Source organism: Anser brachyrhynchus (assembly GCF_964034855.1).
Source record: "Anser brachyrhynchus genome assembly, chromosome: 34".
NCBI lineage: Eukaryota > Metazoa > Chordata > Aves > Anseriformes > Anatidae > Anser > Anser brachyrhynchus.
In genome coordinates, this window is record NC_137727.1 from 45318 (window position 1) to 65569 (window position 20252).

At 55.8% G+C, this 20252-nt stretch overlaps 1 protein-coding gene and 1 long non-coding RNA gene across 7 annotated transcripts; one reads left to right on the top strand and one right to left on the bottom strand.

Moving 5' to 3' along the window:
- Positions 1 to 868: 868 nt before the first annotated feature.
- On the bottom strand, positions 869 to 17167 carry APEX1 (apurinic/apyrimidinic endodeoxyribonuclease 1). 6 transcript variants are annotated; one of them, XR_013942660.1, is made up of 5 exons: positions 16976 to 17167; positions 12728 to 12876; positions 10493 to 10685; positions 2466 to 3063; positions 869 to 2299 (listed from the first exon to the last, which is right to left on the bottom strand). XR_013942660.1 is itself a non-coding variant. In XM_080571580.1 (5 exons), exons 1-4 carry the CDS (start codon positions 17016 to 17018, stop codon positions 2549 to 2551), a joined length of 900 nt encoding a protein of 299 aa, XP_080427706.1. In that variant the 5' UTR covers positions 17019 to 17167; the 3' UTR covers positions 869 to 2479; positions 2540 to 2548. The 6 variants fall into 6 exon arrangements, 2 of the variants coding, with proteins under 2 accessions (XP_080427706.1, XP_080427705.1); XR_013942661.1 differs by having other exon boundaries at positions 2395 to 3063; XR_013942662.1 differs by having other exon boundaries at positions 869 to 1171; positions 2206 to 3063.
- Positions 4689 to 6091, top strand: LOC308184468. The gene is made up of 3 exons (XR_013942664.1): positions 4689 to 4824; positions 4904 to 5504; positions 6053 to 6091. It is a non-coding gene; the product is annotated as an uncharacterized lncRNA (long non-coding RNA).
- Positions 17168 to 20252: the final 3085 nt, after the last annotated feature.

Genomic DNA, 20252 nt, shown 5'->3' on the forward strand with positions numbered 1-20252 from the left:
GGGGGCCTATAGGGGCCGGAGGAGGTCTATAAGGTCGAGGGGGGTCTATAGGGGCCGGCGGGGGCGTTATAGGGTTGGGGGGGGTATAGGGGTTGGGGCGGGGTCTATAGGGGCTGGGGCAAGGCTGTAGGGGCCAGGGGAGCTTTATAGGGTCGGGGGATCTGCAGCAGTGGGGGGGTGGGTCTATAGGGGATGAGGGGGGTGTCTATAGGGTCAGGGGGATCTATAGGGGACCTGTAGGGGTCAGAGAAATCTACGGGGCGTCACGGGGGTCTATAGGGGGCCAGGAGGCCCTATAGGGTCTATAGGGTCAGCAGGACCCCGTACAGCCTCCCAAGTCTCCCTATACCGACCCCATAAAGACCCCATAAAGACCCCGATGACCCTATAAAGACCCCCATGACCCCATAAAGACCCCGATGACCTCATTTAGGGCGGATTTAGGGCCAAGAGGAGCTTTATGGGACCCCCACGACCCCGTAACGACCGCCACGACCCCATAAAGATCCTGATGACCCTATAAAGACCCCCGCGACCCCATAAAGACCCCCGCGACCCCATAAAGACCCCCGCGACCCCATAAAGACCCCCGCGACCCCATAAGGAGCCCGATGACCCCGTAAGGAATACGTCAACCTCATTTTGATGATTTATGGGGTCGTTATGGGATAACCTTATAGGGTCATTATGGGATGAACTTTAAGGACCATTACGGGATGAATTTATGGGGTCGTTATAGGACGGCCTTATAGGGTCGTTTTGGGACGAGTTATGGGGTCGTTATAGGACAAACTTATGGGGTCTTTATAGGATGACCTTATAGGGTCATTACGGGACGACCTTATAGGGCCGTTACAGGACAACTTACGGGGTCGTTATGGGATGAAATAACGGGGTCGTTATGGGATGATCTTATGGGGTCGTTATGGGATGATTTATGGGGTCGTTACAGGACAACCTTATAGGGTCGTTTTGGGGTGAGTTATGGGGTCGTTATAGGACGACCTTATAGGGTCATTATGGGATGACCTTATAGGGCCGTTATGGGATGAATTTATGGGGTCGTTATAGGACGACCTTATAGGATCATTTTGGGACGAGTTATGGGGTTGTTACAGGATGACCTTATAGGGCCACTATAGGACATCTTATGGGGTCGTTATAGGACGAGCTTACAGGATCGTTACAGGATGGCCTTATAGGGTTGTTATGGGACGAGTTATGGGGTCGTTACAGGATGGCCTTATAGGGTCATTACGGGACGACCTTACGGGATCGCTACAGGACGACCTTATAGGGCCGTTACAGGACAACTTACGGGGTCGTTACGGGACCAACCTGCAGGATCGTTACAGGACGACCCCATAGGGCCGTTATAGGGCCAGGCAGAGCCCCACGGGGCAGCGGTCGCTCCCCATCACCCCGTTGCGGATCTTGCTGTCGCACAGCGCCCCGGCCAGGCGCCGCGACACCGTGCAGCAGCGGGTACGGGGCCACCCCGTAACCGCCCCGACGACCCCGTAACGACCACCAAGACCCCATAAAGTCCAGGGCGACCCCATTAAGAACACGTTGAGCTCGTTTATGGGGATTTGGGGGGGATTTGGGGGGGATTTGGGGCAAACGGGTTTACATTGAACCCAACCCAAGGGCCAAACCCAATGGGAGCAGCTTATGGGGTCGTTATGGGGTGAACTAATGGGGTCGTTATGGGATGAACTAACGGGGTCGTTATGGGATGAACTAATGGGGTCGTTATGGGATGAAATAACGGGGTCGTTATGGGATGAACTAATGGGGTCGTTATGGGATGAAATAACGGGGTCGTTATGGGATGAACTAATGGGGTCGTTATGGGATTAACTAATGGGGTCGTTATGGGATGATTTATGGGATCGTTATAGGACAACCTTCTAGGGTCGTTTTGGGGTGATTTTTGGGGTCGTTATAGGACGACCTTATAGGGTCATTACGGGATGACCTTATGGGATTGTTACAGGACGACCTTATAGGGCCATTTTAGGACATCTTATGGGGTCGTTATAGGACGAGCTTACGGGATCGTTACAGGATGGCCTTATAGGGTCATTACGACCCTACATTAGGACATCTTACGGGGTCGTTAAAGGACGACCTTGTAGGGCCGTTATGGGACAACTTCTGGGATTGTTACAGTACAAACTTACCGGATCGTTATAGGACGACCTTATAGGGCCACTATAGGACATCTTATGGGGTCGTTACAGGACGACCTTATAGGGCCGTTATAGGACATCTTACGGGGTCGTTATAGGACCAACTTGTAGGATCGTTACATGACGACCTTATAGGGCCGTTACAGGACATCTTACGGGGTCGTTACAGGACCAACTTGTAGGATCGTTACAGGACGACCCCATAGGGCCGTTATAGGGCATCTTACGGGGTCGTTACAGGACCAACTTGTAGGATCGTTACATGACGACCTTATAGGGCCGTTATAGGGCATCTTACGGGGTCGTTACGGGACCAACCTGCAGGATCGTTACAGGACGACCCCATAGGGCCGTTATAGGGCCAGGTAGAGCACCACGGGGCAGTGGTCGCTCCCCATCACCTTGTTGCGGATCTTGCTGTCGCACAGCGCCCCGGCCAGGCGCCGCGACACCACGCAGTAGTCGAGGCGCCAGCCCACGTTGCGGCTCCGCGCGCCCCCCAGGTAGGTCCAGAAGGTGTAGGCGTGCGGCACGGCCGGGTACAGGTGCCGGAAGGTGTCGATGAAGCCGGCCTCGAGCAGCGCCCCGAAGCCGTCCCGCTCCTCCTGGGTGAAGCCCGGCGAGCGGCGGTTGGCCCGCGGGTGCCGCAGGTCGATCTCGGCGTGGGCCACGTTGAGGTCGCCGCAGACGGCCACGGGCTTGCGGGCGTCCAGGCGGGTGAGGTAGGAGCGGAAGGCGCGGTCCCAGCGCTGCCGGTACGCCAGGCGGGCCAGGCCCCGGCCCGAGTTGGGCACGTAGGCGGCCACCACGAAGAGGGACGGGAACTCGGCCGTCACCACCCGGCCCTCGGCGTCGTGCTCGGGGTCACCTGCGGGAGGGGGGGGGACAGGCTGAGAGCGGTGGCCACCAGGGGTCCACGGGTGGTACGAAAGGTTTTTGGGGTCAATGGTGGCCAACAAAGGGTTTTGGGGTCAATGGCGGCAATTGAAGGGTTTTGGGGTCTACTGGTGGAAACGGAAGGGTTTTGGGGTCAATGGTGGCAACCAAAAGGTTTTGGGGTCAACGGGGCAACCGGGGCTCTACTGGCGGCAACCAAAGGGTTTTGTGGTCTACTGGTGGGAACTGAAGGGTTGTGGGGTCAATGGGGCAACCAGGGCTCTACTGGTGGCCACCAAAGGGTTTTGGGGTCAACGGGGCAACCAGGGGTCTACTGGTGGCAACTGAAGGGTTTTGGGGTCTACTGGTGGCAACTGAAGGGTTTTGGGGTCAATGGTGGCCACCAAGGGTCTACTGCTGGCAACCAAAGGGTTTGGGGAACTCTTTTGGAGGGCCTCGGCCGTCACCACCCGGCCCTCGGCGTCGTGCTCGGGGTCACCTGCGGGGGGACGGGGGGGGGGGGACACAGGGGGAGAGTGGTGGCCACCGAGGGTCTACAGGTGGCCACCAGGGGCAAGCTGTGGCCCCCGAGGGTCTACAGAAAGGGTTTTGGGGTCAGTGGTGGCCAACAAAGGGTTTTGGGGTCAATGGCGGCAATTGAAGGGTTTTGGGGTCTACTGGTGGAAACTGAAGGGTTTTGGGGTCAATGGTGGCAACCAAAAGGTTTTGGGGTCAACGGGGCAACCGGGGCTCTACTGGCGGCAACCAAAGGGTTTTGGGGTCTACTGGTGGGAACTGAAGGGTTGTGGGGTCAATGGGGCAACCAGGGGTCTACTGGTGGCAACCAAAGGGTTTCGGGGTCAATGGTGGTGACTGAAGGGTTGTGGGGTCAATGGGGCTATCAGGGCTCTACTGGTGGCCACCAAAGGGTTTTGGGGTCAACGGGGCAACCAGGGCTCTACTGGTGGCCACCAAAGGGTTTTGGGGTCAACTGGGCAACCAGGAGGTCTACTGGTGGCAACCGAAGGGTTTTGGGGTCAATGGTGGTGACTGAAGGGTTGTGGGGTCAATGGGGCAACCAGGGGTCTACTGGTGGCCACCAAAGGGTTTTGGGGTCTACTGGTGGAAACTGAAGGGTTTTGGGGTCAATGGTGGTACTTTGGGGTCAACTGGTGGCCACCAAAGGGTTGTGGGGTCAATGGGGCAACCAGGGGTCTACTGGTGGCCACCAAAGGGTTGTGGGGTCAATGGGGCAACCAACGGGAAAGTGGTGGCCACCAAGGGTCTATGGGTGGTCAACAAGGGTTTTGGGGTCAACTGATCACAACCAAAGGGTTTTGGGGTCAACGGGACAAACAGGGGTCTACTGGTGGCAACCAAAGGGTTTGGGGAACTCTTTTGGAGGACCTCGGCCATCACTACCCGGCCCTCGGCGTCGTGCTCGGGGTCACCTGCAGGGGGGGGACACGGGGGGAGAGTGGTGGCCACCGAGGGTCTACAGGTGGCCACCAGGGGCAAGTTGTGGCCACCGAGGGTCTACAGAAAGGGTTTTGGGGTCAGTGGTGCCCACCGAAGGGTCTTGGGGTCAACGGTAGTACTTTGGGGTCAACTGGTGTCCAACAAAGGGATTTGGGGTCAACGGGGCAACCAGGGGTCTACTGGTGGCAACCGAAGGGTTTCGGGGTCAATGGTGGTGACCGAAGGGTTTTGGGGTCAACAGGGCAACCAGGGGTCTACTGGTGGCCACCAAAGGGTTCTAGGGTCTCCTGGTGGAAACTGAAGGGTTTTGGGGTCAATGCTGGCCATCAAGAGTCTACTGGTGGCAACCAAAGGGTTTGGGGTCAACAGGGCAACCAGGGGTCTACTGGTGGCCACCAAAGGGTTTTGGGGTCAACGGGGCAACCAGGGGTCTACTGGTGGCCACCAAAGGGTTTTGGGGTCAATGGGGCAACCAAGGGGAAAGTGGTGGCCACCAGGGGCAAGTGGTGGCCACCAAGGGTCTATGGGTGGTCAACAAAGGGTTTTGGGGTCAACTGATCGCAACCGAAGGGTTTTGGGGTCAATGGTGGTGACTGAAGGGTTGTGGGGTCAACGGGGCAACCAGGGGTCTACTGGTGGCCACCAAAGGGTTTTGGGGTCAATGGGGCAACCAAAGGTCTACTGGTGGCTACTAAAGGATTCTGGGGTCAATGGTGGCCACCAAGGGTCTACAGAAAGGGTTTTGGGGTCAGTGGTGGCCACCAAAGGGTTTTGGGGTCAACTGGTGGAAACTGAAGGGGTTTGGGGTCTACTGGTGGCAGCTGAGGGGTCAACCAGTGGCAACTGGGGTCTACTGGGATGAGGTTACGGGGTCAGGGGGTCCCTTGGTGGTCCGGGGGTGGATTTTGGGTCACTTTAGGTCTAATTTGGGGCAATTTTGGTCCAGTTATGAAGGTTCTAGGTCCTTCAAGGTGGGTTCTGAAGCCTGGGGAGATATTTGGGGTTATGGGGTCGGGTTTTGGGGTCCCCTACAAGATAGTTATGGGGTCGGGGGGGTCCCTCGGTTGTCCCGGGGTAGATTTTGGGTCACTTTAGTTCTAATTTGGGGCAATTTGGGGCAATCTGGATCCATTTATGAAGGTTCTAGGTCCTTCAAGGTAGCTTCTGAAGCCCGGGGAGCTATTTGGGTCCCGGGGTGGGGTTTTGGGGTCCCTTGAGACGTAATTATGGGATCGGGGGGGTCCCCTGGTGTTCCTAGTGTGGATTTTGGGTCACTTTAGCTCTAATTTGGGGCAATTTGGGTCCATTTATCAAGGTTCTAGGTCCATCAAGGTAGCTTCTGAAGCCTGGGGAGCTATTTGGGGTTACGGGGTGGGGTTTTGGGGTCCCCTACAAGATAGTTATGGGGTCAGGAGGGTCCCTTGCCGATCCTGGGATAGATTTTGGGTCACTTTAGCACCAATTTGGGTCACTTTAGCTCCAATTTGGGTCCAGTTATGAAGGTTCTAGGTCCTTCAAGGTAGCTTCTGAAGCCCGGGGAGCTATTTGGGGTTACGGGGTCAGGTTTTGGGGTCCTTTGGGACGTAGTTATGGGGTCAGGGGGGTCACCTGGTGGTTTTGGGGTAGATTTTGGGTCACTTTAGCACCAATTTGGGTCACTTTAGCTCCAATTTGGGTCCAGTTATGAAGGTTCTAGGTCCTTCAAGGTAGCTTCTGAAGCCCGGGGAGCTATCTGGGGTTACGGGGTCGGGTTTTGGGGTCCTTTGGGACATAGTTATGGGGTCGGGGGGTCACCTGGTGGTTTTGGGGTAGATTTTGGGTCACTTTAGCACCAATTTGGATCACTTTAGGTCTACTTTGGGTCCATTTATGAAGGTTCTAGGTCCTTCAAGGTAGCTTCTGAAGCCCGGGGAGCTATCTGGGGTTACGGGGTCGGGTTTTGGGGTCCCTTGAGACGTAGTTATGGGGTCGGGGGGTCACCTGGTGGTTTTGGGGTAGATTTTGGGTCACTTTAGCACCAATTTGGGTCACTTTAGCTCCAATTTGGGTCCAGTTATGAAGGTTCTAGGTCCTTCAAGGTAGCTTCTGAAGCCCGGGGAGCTATCTGGGGTTACGGGGTCGGGTTTTGGGGTCCCTTGAGACGTAGTTATGGGGTCGGGGGGTCACCTGGTGGTTTTGGGGTGAATTTTGGGTTACTTTAGTTCTAATTTGGGGCAATTTGGGCCCATTTATGAAGGTTCTAGGTCCTTCAAGGTAGCTTCTGAAGCCCGGGGAGCTATTTGGGGTTACGGGGTCGGGTTTTGGGGTCCTTTGGGACGTACTTATGGGATCACGGGGGTCACCTGGTGGTTTTGGGGTAGATTTTGGGTCACTTTAGCACCAATTTGGGTCACTTTAGCTCCAATTTGGGCCCATTTATGAAGGTTATACGTCCTTCAAGGTAGCTTCTGAAGCCCGGGGAGCTATTTGGGGTTACGGGGTCGGGTTTTGGGGTCCTTTGGGACATAGTTATGGGGTCAGGGGGGTCACCTGGTGGTTTTGGGGTAGATTTTGGGTCACTTTAGCACCAATTTGGATCACTTTAGCTCTACTTTGGGTCCATTTATGAAGGTTCTAGGTCCTTCAAAGTAGGTTCTGAAGCCCAGGGAGCTATTTGGGGTTACGGGATCGGGTTTTGGGGTCCCTTGAGATGAAATTATGGGATCGGAGGGATCCCTTGCTGATCCTGGGGTGGATTTTGGGTCACTTTAGCTCTAATTTTGGGCAATTTGGGTCCAGTTATGAAGGTTCTAGGTCCGTCAAGGTAGGTTCTGAAACCCGGGGAGCTATTTGGGGTTATGGGGTCGGGTTTTGGGGTCCTTTGGGACGTAGTTATGGGGTTGGGGGAGTCACCTGGTGGTTTTGGGGTAGATTTTGGGTCACTTTAGCTCCAATTTGGGTCCAGTTATGAAGGTTCTAGGTCCGTCAAGGTAGCTTCTGAAGCCCAGGGAGCTATTTGGGGTTACGGGGTCAGGTTTTGGGGTCCCCTACAAGATAGTTATGGGGTCAGGGGGGTCCCTTCCTTGTCCCAGGGTGGATTTCGGGTCACTTTAGCTCCAATTTGGGCCCATTTCTGAAGGTTCTAGGTCTGTCAAGGTAGCTTCTGAAGCCCGGGGAGCTATTTGGGGTCCCGGGGTGGGGATTTGGGGTCCTTTGGGACGTAATTATGGGATCGGGGGGGTCACCTGGTGTTCCTAGTGTGGATTTTGGGTCACTTTAGCTCTAATTTTGGGTAATTTGAGTCCAGTTATGAAGGTTCTAGGTCCATCAAGGTAGCTTCAGAAGCCCGGGGAGCTATTGGGGGTTACGGGGTGGGGTTTTGGGGTCCCCTACAAGATAGTTATGGGGTCAGGGGGGTCCCTTGGTTGTCCTGGGGTAGATTTTGGGTCACTTTAGCACCAATTTGGGTCACTTTAGCTCCAATTTGGGTCCAGTTATGAAGGTTCTAGGTCCTTCAAGGTAGCTTCTGAAGCCCGGGGAGCTATTTGGGGTTACGGGGTCAGGTTTTGGGGTCCTTTGGGATGTAGTTATGGGGTCAGGGGGGTCACCTGGTGGTTTTGGGGTAGATTTTGGGTCACTTTAGCACCAATTTGGGTCACTTTAGCTCCAATTTGGGCCCATTTATGAAGGTTCTAGGTCCTTCAAGGCAGCTTCTGAAGCCCAGGGAGCTATTTGGGGTTACGGGGTCGGGTTTTGGGGTCCCTTGAGACGTAGTTATGGGGTCGGGGGGTCACCTGGTGGTTTTGGGGTGAATTTTGGGTTACTTTAGTTCTAATTTGGGGCAATTTGGGTCCAGTTATGAAGGTTCTAGATCCGTCAAGGTAGGTTCTGAAGCCCGGGGAGCTATTTGGGGTTACGGGGTCAGGTTTTGGGGTCCTTTGGGACGTAGTTATGGGGTCAGGGGGGTCACCTGGTGGTTTTGGGGTAGATTTTGGGTCACTTTAGCTCTAATTTGGGGCAATTTGGGTCCAGTTATGAAGGTTCTAGGTCCGTCAAGGTAGCTTCTGAAGCCCGGGGAGCTATTTGGGGTCCCGGGGTGGGGTTTTGGGGTCCCCTACAAGATAGTTATGGGGTCAGGGGGGTCCCTTGGTGGTCCTGGGGTAGATTTCGGGTCACTTTAGCTCCAATTTGGGTCACTTTAGCTCCAATTTGGGTCCAGTTATGAAGGTTCTAGGTCCGTCAAGGTAGCTTCTGAAGCCCGGGGAGCTATTTGGGGTTACGGGGTCAGGTTTTGGGGTCCTTTGGGACGTAGTTATGGGGTCAGGGGGGTCACCTGGTGGTTTTGGGGTAGATTTTGGGTCACTTTAGCACCAATTTGGGTCACTTTAGCTCCAATTTGGGCCCATTTATGAAGGTTCTAGGTCCTTCAAGGCAGCTTCTGAAGCCCAGGGAGCTATTTGGGGTTACGGGGTCGGGTTTTGGGGTCCCTTGAGACGTAGTTATGGGGTCGGGGGGTCACCTGGTGGTTTTGGGGTGAATTTTGGGTTACTTTAGTTCTAATTTGGGGCAATTTGGGTCCAGTTATGAAGGTTCTAGATCCGTCAAGGTAGGTTCTGAAGCCCGGGGAGCTATTTGGGGTTACGGGGTCAGGTTTTGGGGTCCTTTGGGACGTAGTTATGGGGTCAGGGGGGTCACCTGGTGGTTTTGGGGTAGATTTTGGGTCACTTTAGCTCTAATTTGGGGCAATTTGGGTCCAGTTATGAAGGTTCTAGGTCCGTCAAGGTAGCTTCTGAAGCCCGGGGAGCTATTTGGGGTCCCGGGGTGGGGTTTTGGGGTCCCCTACAAGATAGTTATGGGGTCAGGGGGGTCCCTTGGTGGTCCTGGGGTAGATTTCGGGTCACTTTAGCTCCAATTTGGGTCACTTTAGCTCCAATTTGGGTCCAGTTATGAAGGTTCTAGGTCCGTCAAGGTAGCTTCTGAAGCCCGGGGAGCTATTTGGGGTTACGGGGTCAGGTTTTGGGGTCCTTTGGGACGTAGTTATGGGGTCAGGGGGGTCACCTGGTGGTTTTGGGGTAGATTTTGGGTCACTTTAGCACCAATTTGTGTCACTTTAGCTCCAATTTGGGTCCATTTTTGAAGGTTCTAGGTCCTTCAAGGTAGGTTCTGAAGCCCGGGGAGCTATTTGGGGTTACGGGATCGGGTTTTGGGGTCCCTTGAGACGTAGTTATGGGGTCGGGGGGGTCACCTGGTGGTTTTGGGGTGAATTTTGGGTTACTTTAGGTCTAATTTGGGGCAATTTGGGTCCAGTTATGAAGGTTCTAGGTCCTTCAAGGTAGCTTCTGAAGCCCGGGGAGCTATTTGGGGTTACGGGGTCAGGTTTTGGGGTCCTTTGGGACGTAGTTATGGGGTCAGGGGGGTCACCTGGTGGTTTTGGGGTAGATTTTGGGTCACTTTAGCACCAATTTGGGTCACTTTAGCTCCAATTTGGGTCCAGTTATGAAGGTTCTAGGTCCTTCAAGGTAGCTTCTGAAGCCCGGGGAGCTATTTGGGGTTACAGGATCGGGTTTTGCGGTCCCTTGAGACGTAGTTATGGGGTCGGGGGGGTCACCTGGTGGTTTTGGGGTGAATTTTGGGTTACTTTAGTTCTAATTTGGGGCAATTTGGGTCCAGTTATGAAGGTTCTAGGTCCGTCAAGGTAGGTTCTGAAGCCCGGGGAGCTATTTGGGGTTACGGGGTGGGGTTTTGGGGTCCCCTACAAGAAAATTATGGGGTCAGGGTGGTCCCTTCCTTGTCCCAGTGTATATTTTGGGTCACTTTAGCTCCAATTTGGATCCAGTTATGAAGGTTCTAGGTCCGTCAAGGTAGGTTCTGAAGCCCGGGGAGCTATTTGGGGTCCCGGGGTGGGGTTTTGGGGTCCCGGGGTGGGGTTTTGGGGTCGGGTTTTTTTTGGGGGGGGGTCTCACCGATGCCGTAGGTGACGCTGAGGGGCTCGTGGCGGGCCAGCAGCCCGACGCCGCTGTAGCCCGGGCGCCCCTCGGGGCTGGCCCAGAACTGGTGGGGGAGCCCCGGGAGCGCCCGCACCTCGGGGGGCACCTCGGGGGCCGCGCACTTGGTCTCCTGCAGGCACAGCACGTCCGGGGCCTCCTCCTGCACCCACTGACGCGCCCCCAAAAAAAAAACCCCAAAAAAAAACCCATAAATACGCCCCGGGAAATTAAAAACGCAGGAATATGCCCCGAAAATACGGAAATCCACCCCCAGTCCCCAGAAATCGCCCCCGGCCCCAGAAATGCCCCCCAAATCCCAGAAATCCCCCAAATCCCAGAAATCCCCCAAATCCCAGAAATCCACAAAGCCCTATAAATCCCTCCCAAATCCCCCAAATCCCATAAATCCCCCCAAATCCCAGAAATCACCCCCAATCCCAGAAATGCCCCAAATCCCATAAATCCCCCAAAGACCCAAATCCCCCGAAAACCCAAATCACCAAAACCCTAGAAATCCCCCCCAAATCCCCCAAATCCCATGAATCCACCCCGAATCCCCATAAATCACCCCCAATCCCAGAAATGCCCCAAATCCCATAAATCCCCCGAAAACCCAAATCCCCAAAACCCTATAAATCCCTCCCAAATCCCCCAAATCCCATAAATCCCCCAAATCCACTCCAAATCCCATAAATCCCCCCAAATCCCATAAATAACCCCAAATCCCCGAAATCTCCCCAAATCCACCCCGAATCCCAGAAATCCACCCCAAAGCCACCCCAAAACACCCCAAATCCCATAAATCCCCCCCAAACCCAAATCCCCAAAACCCTATAAATCCCCCCGAAATCCCTCAATCCCATAAATCCCAAATCCCCCAACCCCCCCAAAACCCTCAAACCCCCCAAATGCCCCCAACCCCCAACCCCACAAAATTCCCCCAAATCCCCCAAATTCCCCCCAAATTTCCCCAAACCCCCTCACCCCCCAAAACCCCATAATTTCCCCCAAACCCCCCAAATCCCCCAAACCCCCCAAATCCCCCAGATCCCCAAAAGCCCCCAAATTCCCCCCCAATCCCAAAACCCCATAATTTCCCCGAAACCCCAAAAACCCCATAATTTCCCGCAAATCCCCTAAATCCCCCAAACCCCCGAAATCCCCCAAACCCCCAAATCCCCCCCAACCCCCCAAAACCCCATAATTTCCCCCCAAACCCCAAAAACCCCATAAATTACCCCAAACCCCAAAAACCCCCTAATTTCCCCCAAACCCCCCAAACCCCCGAAATCCCCCAAAGCCCCCAATCCCCCAAAACCCTATAAATCCCCCAAACCCCCAAAACCCCATAATTTCCCCCAAACCCCAAAAACCCCTCAAATCCCCCAAACCCCCTAAACCCCCCCAAAACCCCTAAATCCCCCCAAATCCCTTAAGGCCCCCCAAACCCCCCCCAACCCCCCAAAACCGTATAAACCCCCCCAACCCCAAAAACCCCATAATTTCCCCCAAAACCCGATAAACCCCCCAAACCCCCAAATCCCCCCAACCCCCAAAACCCCACAAATTTTCCCCAACCCCCAAAACCCCATAATTTCCCCCAAAACCCCATAACTCCCCCAAATCCCCTAAATATCTTAAACCCCCCAAAATCCCTATATCCCCCCAAACCCCCCAACCCCCCAAAACCCCATGATTTCCCCCAAACCCCAAAAACCCCATGAATTACCCCAAACCCCATAAACCCCCCCAAACCCCCCAAACACCCCCAAATCCCCCAACCCCCCAAAACCCCATAATTTCCCCCCAAACCCCAAAAACCCCATAAATTACCCCAAACCCCCCAAACCCCCTAATTTCCCCCCAAAACCCCAAAAACCCCATAATTTCCCCCAAACCCCCCCAAATCCCCCAACCCCTCAAACCCTATAAACCCCCCCCAACCCCAAAAGCCCCATAATTTCCCCCAACCCCAAAAACCCCATAATTTCCCCCCAAACCCCAAAAACCCCATAAATTACCCCAAACCCCAAAAACCCCCTAATTTCCCCCAAAACCCCCTAAATCCCCCAAATCCCCTAAACCCCCCCAAACCCCCCCAAAACCCCCAATACCCCCAACCCCCCCTCACCCCCCCGACCCCCCTAAATCCCCCAACCCCCCCAACCCCCCGATTTGCCCAAAATCCCCCGAATTCGCCCCAAAGCGTACCTGGAGGCCGCCCTTGCGCAGCCAGCCCCGCAGGCCGCCCACGTTCCAGGAGGCGACGCGCAGGGACGCGGCCGCGCCCCCCGGGGCCACCTCGCGCGCGGGGGGGTCCTCGTAGGGACACGGCTCCGCGGGGGGGCGCTTGGCGGGCGCTGGGGGGAACTGGGCTTACTGGGATATACTGGGAGGGGACTGGGATATACTGGGAGGGACTGGGAGGGACTGGGAGGGGACTGGGGGGGGCTGGGGGAGACTGGGAGGGGGTTTGGGGGGGTTATGGGGGGGTTTGGGGGGGATTTGGGGGGTTTTGGGGTACTAGGATGTACTGGGAGGTGACTGGGATATACTGGGAGGAGACTGGAGTATACTGGGATATACTGGGAGGCGACTGGGATATACTGGGAGGGGACTGGGAAGGACCGGGAAGGGGTTTGGGGGGGATTTGGGGGGGTTTTGGGGTACTGGGAGGGGACTGGGAGGGACTGGGAGATACTGGGAGGGGACTGGGAAGGACTGGGATATACTGGGCTATACTGGGATATACTGGGAGGGCACTGGGAGGGCACTGGGGGGCACTGGGGGGGACTGGGGGGGACTGGGAGGGGGTTTGGGGGGCATTTGGGGGGGGTTTCGGGGGGGTTTGGGGGGGTTTTGGGGGGTTTTGGGGTACTGGGATGTACTGGGAGGGAACTGGGGGATACTGGGATATACTGGGAGGGGACTGGGAGGGACTGGGAGGGGACTGGGGGGGACTGGGAGGGGGGTTTGGGGGGTTATGGGGGGGATTTAAAGGGGTTTGGGGCAGTTTTGGGGGGGTTTGGGGTACTGGGAGGGGACTGGGAGGGACTGGGAGGGACTGGGAGGAGACTGGGGGATACTGGGGTATACTGGGAGGGGACTGGGATATCCTGAGATATACTGGGAGTGGACTGGGAGGGACTGGGAAGCGGTTTGGAGGGGATTTGGGGGGGGGTTGGGGGGATTTGTGGGCGTTTGGGGAGGTTTAGGGGGGTTTTGGGGTACTGGGATGTACTGGGAGGGAACTGGGGGATACTGGGATATACTGGGAAGGAACTGGGATGTACTGGGAGGGAACTGGGATGTACTGGGAGGGAACTGGGAGGGACTGGGGGAGGTTTGGGGGGGGGTTGGGGGGGATTTGGGGGGGGTTTAGGGGGATTTGGGGCAGTTTGGGGGGGTTTTGGGGTACTCAGAAGGGACTGGGATATACTGGGATATACTGGGAGGGAACTGGGATGTACTGGGAGGGAACTGGGATGTACTGGGAGGGGACTGGGAGGGACTGGGGGAGGTTTGGGAGGGTTTGGGGGGGATTTGGGGGGGGTTTGGGGGGTTTTGGGGTACTGGGAAGGGACTGGGGGATACTGGGATATACTGGGAGGTAACTGGGATGTACTGGGAGGGGACTGGGGGATACTGGGAGGGAACTGGGATATACTGAGGTGTACTGGGATATACTGGGAGGGCACTAGGAGGGGGTTTGGGGGGGGTTATAGGGGGGATTTGGGGGCACTGGGAGGGGGTTTTGGGGTACTGGGAGGGGACTGGGAGGGACTGGGAGGGGACTGGGGGATACTGGGATGTACTGGGATGTACTGGGAAGCAACTGGGAGGGACTGGGAGGGGGTTATAGGGGACTGGGAGGGGGTTTGGGGAGGTTTGGGGGCACTGGGAGGGGACTGGGAGATACTGGGAGGGACTGGGGGGGTACTGGGGTATACTGGGAGGGCACTGGGAGGGACTGGGATGTACTGGGAGGAGACCGGGATATACTGGGAGGAGACTGGGATATACTGGGAGGAGACTGGGATATACTGGGAGGGACTGGGAGGGACTGGGGGGCACTGGGGGGGGGCACTGGGAGGAGCCCCCTCCCCGTGCCCCGTACTGGTCCTTACTGGTCCCCTTAACCCTTACTGGTCTGTACTGGTCTGTACTGGTCCGCACTGACCCGTACTGGTCTAAACTGGTCCCTACTGGTCCATACTGGTGCCCTCCCCCCTCCAGCCGTTTGCGCAGGCCCAGAGCGGCCCCTACTGGTTTATACTGGTCCATACTGGTCTATACCAGCCCATACTGGCCTGTACTGGTCCCTACTGGTCTATTTATACTGGTCTATACTGGTTTATACTGGCCTATGCCGGTCTATACTGGTTTATACTGGTCTCTACTGGCCCATACCGGCCCCTACTGATCTATACTGGCCCATACTGGTCTCTACTGGCGTACTTACACTGGTCTATACTGGCTTATACTGGTCTGTACTGCTCTATACTGGTTTATACTGGTCTATACCAGTCCCCACCACCCCGTACCAGTCCACACTGGTCCGTACTGGCCAATACTGGTCCGTACTGGTTTATACTGGTCTACTTATACTGGTTTATACTGCTCTATACTGGTTTCTACTGGTTTCTACTGGTCCATACCAGCCACTACTGATCTATACTGGCCCATACTAGTCTATACTGGTCTACTTATACTGGTCTACTCCGGTTTATACTGGTCTATACTGGTTTATACTGGTCCCAACCGGCCCATACCAGCCCAGAACGGTCCCAACTGGTCTATAGTGGTCTACTTATACTGGTCTATACTGGTTTATACTGGTCTATGCCGGTCTATACTGGTTTATACCGGTCCCAACCGCCCCGTACCCGTCCATACTGGTCCCAACTGGTCTATACTGGTCTATTTATACTGGTCTATACTGGTTTATGCTGGTCTATACTGGTTTATACTGGTCTATACTGGTCTGTACTGGTTTATACTGCTTAATACCGGTCCCAACCAGCCCGTACCGGCCCATAAGGGTCCCAACTGATCTATACTGGTCTATACTGGTGTACTTACACTGGTCTATACTGGTTTATACTGGTCTATACTGGTTTATACTGGTCCCAACCGGCCCGTACCGGTGCATAAGGGTCCCAACTGGTCTATACTGGTTTATACTGGTCTATACCGGTCTGTACTCGTTTATACTGGTTTATACTGGTCCAAACTGCCCCGTACCCGTCCATACTGGTCCCTACTGGTCTATACTGGTCTATACTGGTTTATACTGGTCTATACTGGTTTATACTGGTTCATACCCGTCCGAACCGGCCCGTACTGGCCCACAAGGGTCCCAACTGGTCTATACTGGTCTCTACTGGTCTATTTATACTGGTCTACACTGGTCTACACTGGTTTATGCTGGTCTATACCGGTCTATACTGGTTTATACTGGTTTATACCGGTCCGAACCGGCCCGTACCAGCCCATAAGGGTCCCAACTGGTCTATACTGGCCTACACTGGTCTACTTATACTGGTCTCTACTGGTTTGTACTGGTCTATGCCAGTCTATACTGGTTTATACCAGTCCAAACCGCCCAGTACCCGTCCATACTGGTCCCAACTGCTCTATAGTGGTCTACACTGGTCTATTTATACTGGTCTATACTGGTTTGTACTGGTCTATGCCAGTCTATAGTGGTTTATATTGGTTTATAGCGGTCCCAACCGCCCCGTACCTGTCCATACTGGTCCCAACTGGTCTATACTGGTCTACACTGGTCTATTTATACTGGTCTATACTGGTTTATACTGGTCTATACCGGTCTATACTCGTTTATACTGGTTTATACCGGTCCCAACCGCCCCGTACCCGTCCATACTGGTCCCAACTGGTCTATACTGGTCTACACTGGTCTATTTATACTGGTCTCTACTGGTTTGTACTGGTCTATGCCAGTCTATACTGGTTTATACCGGTCCAAACCGCCCCGTACCCGTCCATACTGGTCCCAACTGCTCTATAGTGGTCTACACTGGTCTATTTATACTGGTCTATACTGGTTTGTACTGGTCTATGCCAGTCTATAGTGGTTTATATTGGTTTATACTGGTCCAAACTGCCCCGTACCCGTCCATACTGGTCCCAACTGGTCTATACTGGTCTACACTGGTCTATTTATACCGGTCTATACTGGTTTATGCTGGTCTATACCGGTCTATACTCGTTTATACTGGTTTATACCGGTCCCAACCGCCCCGTACCCATCCATACTGGTCCCAACTGGTCTATACTGGTCTATTTATACTGGCCTATACTGGTTTATACTGGTCTATACTGGTTCATACCGCTCCCAACCGGGCCGTTCCGGCCCACAGGGGTCCCAACTGGTCTACACTGGCCCATACCGGCCCGTACTGGTCCGTACTGGTTTATACTGGTGCCACTCACCCTCCTTGTCGCCGCCGTTCTCCTTCCGGCCTCGCTTCGGCATGGCGCCGCCTGGCCCCGCCCCTCCCCCGGCCCCCTCCGCCAATCAGCGCCCGCCGCGGGGGCCGCCCCGGAGCCAATCAGCGGCGGCGGCGGCGGCGCGGCCGGGCCCGGGCTCTCCGCGTGCGGCGCGCGGGGCGGAAGCGGAAGCGGGGAGCGGGAGCGGAAGTGACGCCGGGCGGAGGTACCGGAAGTGAGGCCGCGCGGGCCGGAAGCGGAAGCGCAGCGGCGCGGGGGAGGCGGCGGCGGCGGCGGGAGGAGGAGGGGAGGCGGCGGCGGCGGCGGTGACGTCGGCGGTGACGTCGGCTGTGACGTCGGCAGTGACGTCGGCGGTGACGTCAGCGATGCCGACGGTGCTGGGGCTGGAGGGCTCGGCCAACAAGGTGGGGGCGGGGCTGGTGCGCGACGGGCGCGTGCTCAGCAACCGCCGCGCCACCTACGTCACGCCGCCGGGCACGGTGAGCGGAAGTGACGTCACGGGGCTCGGAACCCCCCCCGCACGGGGACCGGCGGGTGACGTCACTGCCCCCCCAAGCCCTCCTAATGACGCCACCACCCCGGAACCACCCCCTCCCCGTGACGTCACGCCCCCTAAACTCCGCCCCCGTGACGTCACGCCCCTAGACCCCGCCCCCGTGACATCACTCCCCCCATAGCCCCTCCCCCCGAAGTCGCTTCCTCTCCCCCAGACCCCTCCCCCTTATGACATCACCGCGCCCCTCCCCCTATGACGTCACTGGCCCCCTGCATGACGTCACCCCGGGAGCCCCTCCCCCCCCGTGATGTCACTCCTCCAGGCCCCGCCCCTTCCGTGCCGCCCCCCTCCATGCCCCGCCCCCTTTTACCGCCCTCACCCCCTTCCTATGACGTCACCCGCCCTCTGTATGACGTCATCGCCCCTCCTATGACGTCATCACCCCCGTCACCACCCCCGGTATGACGTCACCACCCCCTGATGATGTCATCGCCCTGCCCTATGACATCATCACGCCCCCCGGTGACGTCACCGCCCAGCTGCCACCCTCCCAAAACCCTCCCCCCGTCACCCCTCCCCCTCCATGACCCCTCCCCCCACGACCCCTGACCCCACGTGACCCCGGCACATGACCTCTGACCCCGCGGTGACCCCTGACCCTGCCGTGACCCCTGCCCCCCGTGACCCCTTCCCCCTGTTCTTCACCCCCAGCCCCCCTGACCCCCACCCCTGTGACCCTTGACCTCCCCGTGACCCTTGACCTCCCCGTGACCCCAATGACCCCAGCCCATGACCCTTGACCCCCCGTGACCCCGACCCCTCCCGTGACCCCTACCCTCCCCGTGACCTCTTCCCCCCCAGTCCTCACCCCGCCCCGCCAGCCCCCCGACCCCCAAGGGACCCCCACCCCCCGTGACCCTTGACCTCCCCGTGACCCTTGACCTCCCCGTGACCCCGCGGTGACCTCTGACCCCCCTCTCCCCCCCCCCAGGCTTCGCCCCCGGCCCCACGGGGCGGCACCACCGGGGGGCGGTGCTGGGGCTGGTGGCCGAGGCCCTGCAGGAGGCCGGGGCTGCGGGCCCCGCGACGTCGACGCCGTCGCCTTCACCCGCGGTCAGTGCCGGGCCTTGGCGGGGCCTTAGCGTGTCCTTAACGTGTCCTTAGTATGGCCTTAGTGTGTCCCTAGCGTGTCCTTAGCGTGTCCTCGGTGTGTCCTTAGCATGGCCTTAACCTGTCCTTAGCATGTCTTTAACGTGTCCTTGGTATGCCGTTAGGTTGTCCTAAGCGTGCCCTTAGCGTGTCCTTAGCATGTCCGTAGCGTGTCCTTTAACCTGTCCTTAGCGTGTTCTTAGGTTGTCCTAAGCATGGCCTTAGTGTGGCCTTGGCGTGTCCTTAGCATGGCCTTAGCACGGCCTTAGCGCGTCCTTAGGATGTTCTTAGCATGGTCTCAACCTGTCCTTAACATGTCCTTAGCATGTCCTTGGGTGTCCTAAGCGTGTCCTTAGCGTGTCCTTAGCATGGGTCTTAACCTGTTGTTACCGTGTCTTTAACGTGTCCTTAGCATGTCGTTAGGTTGTCCTAAGCGTGCCCTTAGCGTGTCCTTAGCATGTCCTTAGTGTGTCTTTAACCTGTCCTTAGCATGCCCTTAGCATGTCCTTAACATGGCCTTAGCATGTCCTTAGCGTGTCCATAGCTTGTCCTTAATGTGTCCTTGGCGTGTCCTTGATGTCTGTTTAACGTGTCCTTTGTATGTCCTGAGGTTGTCCTTAGCATGTCCTTAGCATGTTCTTAGCATGGCCTTAACCTGTCTTTACCGTGTCTTTAACGTGTCCTTAGCATGTCCTTAGGTTGTCCTAAGCGTGTTCTTCGCATGTACTCACTGTATCCTTAACATGTCCTTAGCGCGTCCTTAGCATGTTCTCAGCATGGCCTTAACCTGTCCTTACCATGTCCTTACCATGTCTTTAACATGTCCTTTGTATGTCGTTAGGTTGTCCTAAGCGTGCCCTTAGCGTGTCCTTAACGTGTCCTCAACGTGTCTTTAACCTATCCTTAGCGTGTCCTTAGCAGGGCCTTAACCTGTCCTTAATGTGTCTTTAGCATGTCCTTTGTATGTCCTTAGGTTGTCCTAAGCATGTCCTTAACATGGCCTTAGCATGCCCTTAGCATGTCCTCAGTGTGTCCTTAGCGTGTCTTTAATGTGTCTTTAACCTTTCCTTAGCGTGTTCTTAGATTGTCCTAAGCATGGCCTTAGCATGACTTTAACCTGTCCTTAGCGTGTTCTTAGCATGTCCTTAGTAAGTCCTTACTATGGCCTTAGGTTGAGCTTAGCATGTCATTAACATGTGCCCTTAGCGTGTCCTTTCAATGTCTTCACTGTGTCCCCAGGTTGCCCTCAGCGTGTCCTTAGTGTGTCCTTAGCAGGTCCTTAACATGTCCTTTGTATGTCCTTAGCGTGTCCTTAACGTGTCCTTAATGTGCCTTTAACATGTCCTTTGTATGTCCTTACGTGTCGTTAGCATGTCCTTAAGACATCCTTAATGTGACCTTAGCATGTCCTTAGCGTGTCCTTTATATGTCCTTAACGAGTCCTTTGTATGTCCTTAGGTTGTCTTTAACATGCCCTTAACATGTCCTTAGCATGTCTTTAATGTGTCCTTAACATGTCCTAAGTATTGCCTTAGTGTGTCCTTATCATGTCCTTAGCGTGTGCTTAGTATCTCCTTAGCGTGTCCTTACTGTGTCCCTCCCGTGCCCGTTGCG